The sequence below is a fragment of the Oratosquilla oratoria genome, chromosome 13 (assembly GCF_046742065.1).
Source record: "Oratosquilla oratoria isolate Oo_2021 chromosome 13, ASM4674206v1, whole genome shotgun sequence".
NCBI classification, from domain to species: domain Eukaryota; kingdom Metazoa; phylum Arthropoda; class Malacostraca; order Stomatopoda; family Squillidae; genus Oratosquilla; species Oratosquilla oratoria.
The window spans coordinates 5,698,083-5,703,082 of NC_134789.1; the positions used below are offsets into that span (position 1 = coordinate 5,698,083).

Sequence of the window (5,000 nt, forward strand, 5' to 3'; positions counted from 1 at the left end):
AAACCCAAATAACACTTGACAGTCCTTCATTTCACAGCACAAGGACGGAAGCGCTGGTATACTACAGTTCATAACAACAACAACAACACTCATTTGACCATTTTCACCATAAACCTATATAACACTATACAATCCTTCATTTGACAGCAACAACAATCGTTTAACAACTGTGGGAGGATTAACAGCAATGTGGCTACTCTCACATGATCGTACGTTTGTATCTCCCTTTGCAAAACAACACTTCCGAAACCCCGTTTTGCAATTGTAGACGACTTTGTCCACTATTAATCAACTTTCTTCTTCGACTCGTTGGACGCCGACAACCTTCTATCTGTTTGCAATACTTTCGTCATGACTCATTCTTGTTCGTTCAAACCAGAAGCTCTCGTTAGTTCATTCCATCGTCCTTAAAAACCACAGATAAACATCTATACCATCACTCGAAGGAAAAAATTTGACGAAATATCCAATTTACTCGAACGCCAGTAGTGTTGTATTTCGTTTGGTCACTATTCAATCCCCCACGGGTGACCAAGATTTTGTAAACTTAAAAGTATAGGAAAGGTATCGGAATACGTCTAGTATTTACTTCCTTCATCGCAATACTGATGCTTATTCGAATCCTGTCATATGTTGGTATTCTTTTAATTTCAATTATTAAGTTTCGCTAAGAGTAGATATCACATTACATTAGCGTTTGCTTCAAACATTTTTTCGTCTCAGTTCCTCTTTTCCAGCCACGGTCTTCCTGTGATACGCTAAAAAAATCAAGACAGAAAATTTGACAGTAACTATTTCTGGAGCAAATATATACATTCATATATAATTACTTGAATATTCATTTATTAGATCTGAATAGCCTGAATTACATACTGAGCTACATTTCTCCTAATTCAGTAGAAATAAAATATCGCAAATAAAACCAATTTCTATGAATTCCCTTGGAATTATTTCACTGATTTCCGGCTAGGATCCACTGCAATACGCTGACAGATTTACTCTTGTTTGATCTCATTCGGGTCACTTTTGATTTGTAAGTAGGCATCAAGGCCTATCTCCTTGGAAGCATCACGTGAGCTGCATCTCCTTAGGATTGTGTGGGAGTGTTAAGACCACGGCCGGCTTGCTATGGAGCTCGATCAAGCGGAAGCTCTAGAAGCGCTGCCTCACCCTTGGACGCCCCGCAGTCATCGGCCGTAACGAAGAACAGCAAGACTACACCGAACGTTCTTCAAGAAATCAAAATTTTCACGTTTCTTTGCTTTACATTTTATGGTTGGGGGATGTTCTCCAGATCATATTTTTAAATAGTGTTTCCCCTTTGCATAGATTTGTCAACTTGTAATTAGTTGCAAATATCTCAGAAGTATTCAGAGGAGATCAAGCATTTCTTTTCATATTACGAAATGCCACAATCTTACAGTATGCCATAGATTATTAAGATCTCTCCTTTATCAATGCCATCATCTGAATAAGAAAGTCTATTGTTAGCCAAGAACAAAAGCTGTAAGTGATTCACAATTATAAAGAACCATCATTAGATATCCAACAAAAATATTCAATAGTTCCATAAATAAGAAAATAAATAAATAGATAAAATGAATTAAAAAGAAAGAAAGAGAAAAAGAAAGGAAATAGAAAAAAAAAACAGACAAGAACCCCACAGTAATAGGCTGCTCATAACATCAAACATACAAGAACACCACAAGCCTCGCTGGGACAGGTCACTTAAACACTCAAGTATATAAATCCCGATTATTAACATCTTTAGTATTCAACACCAGTTGAATAAGAAGTAAGAAACCTCGAAATCTGCAGAAACTGGTCCAACAGACATTAAAAACTCCTGTTGCACGTTGAAATATCGCAATTTTGGGCGATCAGTGGCTATCCAGTACAAGAATTGCATCAAAGAGAAATATTAATTAATTTATAACACCATTGCGTGCTGTCCACTGAGCTAAGCCAACGCCATAATTTTACACAGATCAACGTCTGTAAAGAATGGCATTATAAGTAAGAAATTACAGAAGTATAGTCGGTCGTTCTGTTTTAATTTTACTGGTAATTCAAGCCATTTCTTCTGACATAAATCAAGTTACTTGTTATTTTACATACACTGGATAAGTGGAGTAAATTTTCTTAGTTGGTTATACATATACATATAAACAAATATATATGTATATATATATATATATATATATATATACATATTGTGTGTATGTGTGTGTGTGTGTGTGTGTGTGTGTGTGTGTGTGTGTGTGTGTGTGTGTGTGTGTGTGTGTGTGTGTGTGTGTGTGTGTGTGTGTGTGTGTGTGCATAGACATGGATATATGTATATGTGTATGTCTATCCAATACGTATGTATATATGTGTGTGTAGGTGTATACACACACATATATATATGTATATATATATATATATATATGTATATACATATAAACATATATGTATACGTATATGTATATACATTATATATATATACACATATAATATATATATATATATATATATATATGTGTGTGTGTGTGTGTGTGTGTGTGTGTGTGTGTGTGTGTGTGTGTGTGTGTGTGTGTGTGTGTGTGTGTGTTTAAGACACAACAATTACTAATTGATAGCCCGATAAATACTGATTTTATTTGAAACAAGTGGAAAATAGCTCCTTCCTTGGCAAAACCTGTGGGGAACTGCGGTCTGGTGACGACAAGAAAAACGTAATGAATTTTGCCGCCCAACCAACCAGACGCCCAAACGTGCCTCCGCCGCCATCATCTCGTCCCAATGAGCTCATAATAGCCCTACTGGTGGTTGCGACGACTCTTGCAGAAAAACCGCTACTAATGTTTGTGGTGGTGAGGCACCAGTAGATAATATCCTAAAGGCAAAAATGGCTGCGGCGGGTTTCCAAGTGAATGGAGAGCTTTCATGCTCCCTTGGTTTAAATGGATGAATCACTGGGTTCTCATTGTTACGAAATAGGTCTTCTTTCGTTCTGACGGTTCCTGGTAAGAGTTCCTGCTCTCCTGAGCTCGTTCATCTTCTTGGAGTAGGGCCGTTCCCAGATGCCCTCAGGACTAGAAATCTACAACCCATAGTCAGTTCATGTTAACTTGAAGAAGACATCTTTCGAATTACTGAACAGTTGGTTTGCTGTAACCAGGCTTAAAAAAAAAAAAAAAAAAAAAAAAATCATATCTGGATATCTTCTTTGTGTAGATATACACTCCTGCGGTTAATAAAAGTTTTGACCAAAGATCATTTTTTGCCAAGATAAAGTAAATAGGCCATAAGCATGGCTAATTGAAGTTGTAATGACATTCTAGTTGCTTTATTGCTCTTTAATGACCCACGTCATGGCCGGGATCCTTCCTCCGACTTGCTTGGGTCACTGACCTCGAGACCAGCCAGCACCGGCCCACCTGGACTGCCGTTTCCTCGTTCTTACACTCCCGCGGTGTAGTGGCCAAGACATCTAGAACCTCATCTAGAGACGAGGACCTAGAACCAAAAGGATTAAATCAGCTTGTCAGTAAAAGAATACGGTTGTAGCATTCCCCTGAGGCAATGTTTATCCACCTGGTAGAGCGAATAACGGGCGAGTTGTTTGTTGGAAAAGAATACTGTCACGGCGTGTTTTCTTCTTGTTACAACCAGAGTCAAGTTTGTGGTCTTCTCGGAGGGTCTTCGGTGTCTTTCCGACACGAAGTCTGATACGCGAGTAACGGTCCCCGCCCGTGCGGCCAAAAACTGATGCATCAGGGAGAAACTGTATTGCGTCCAAATATTCCGTTTGGACGCGTAGGCACTATTGATCCCATAAACGTGTAGAAAACTTGATGAACCAGTTCTAGAATAACTGATAGAAAGCAGAGGTAGCCGCTGCACCGCCTAACATTCCCCACGGCAGTCTACCCTCCTGTTCAGCTTCACTTCCTCCATTGGATGTGTTGTGCTTGTTATGCGTTTATCACACACACACACACACACACACACACACACACACACACACACACACACACACACACACACACACACACACACACACACACACACACATACACACACGGATATGCATGCACATGCACGCACACACACGCGCGCACACACGCACAGACACACACACACACACACACACACACACACACACACACACACACACACACACACACACACACACACACACACACACACACACACACACAGAACATACGTGGTTTCCTTCTTGATGGGACGAAGCTGCTTTATAGAAAGAAAAATATCCCTATGTATTATGACTGACAATGATCCCAATAAGAAAAAAATATATCGTTTCCTACCTCAAACCTCGCGATATCATAACCGTAGAGACACAAGGTTGCACCTCTCCAGCCAAGAAAGCTTCCGTCTACTCACTCTTCTTCCCAGATCCTAGAGCAGCAACCTAGATTAGCCCAGACGTTAGCTTCTTAAACACAAATGAATAAACATAAGATAATGACAATAAACGAAATGTTGACATATCAGAGAAATCCATGTTATCCTCTCAACTTATTCTTACAGCCGACCGGTAGATACCAGAGCTCACCTCATCCATACATACCGGTAAGATTTCCCGAAATTTAGTCCAGCACTACCACGGCGGTCAGTTTCTCTTTGACTGCCGCCTCCCCGCTTGCTTTCTTTTCCTGCACATCTACGGCACAGACCGCTGAAGAGTATGGGGAGGGGGAGGTAGTCTCTTCCGCCGCGCACGCAGACCGTTCTTCTTGGACACGGTCGTTTCATTGGCTTGCAGAACTTCGAGTCAGGAAAAGGGGTTCCTCAGTGACCTTCACCTTACGTTGTAGCACCATAAGAAGTGTAGATGTTTTGTCGGAGTCTGAGGACTTTTTATTACACGTTTACTCCTGTGCATGTGTTAGCGTGGCTCTGTGTAGTCGCGCACGTGACTGTGTGTGTGTGTGTGTGTGTGTGTGTGTGTGTGTGTGTGTGTGTGTGTGTGTGTGTGTGTGTGTGTGTGT

At 40.5% G+C, this 5,000-nt stretch overlaps 1 protein-coding gene across 7 annotated transcripts in view; it reads left to right on the forward strand.

Moving 5' to 3' along the window:
- Positions 1-5,000, forward strand: part of LOC143032303 (zinc finger protein rotund-like) — a 554,050-nt gene that overhangs the window by 418,011 nt on the left and 131,039 nt on the right. For 5 of the 7 annotated variants that reach the window (XM_076196803.1, XM_076196800.1, XM_076196799.1 and 2 more), the window contains one exon: positions 4,540-4,581. The exons of the other annotated variants lie outside the window; for them this stretch is intronic. In XM_076196803.1, coding sequence (XP_076052918.1) covers positions 4,540-4,581 — 42 coding nt within the window. The remainder of the gene's footprint in view (positions 1-4,539; positions 4,582-5,000) is intronic. 7 annotated transcript variants of the gene reach the window in all.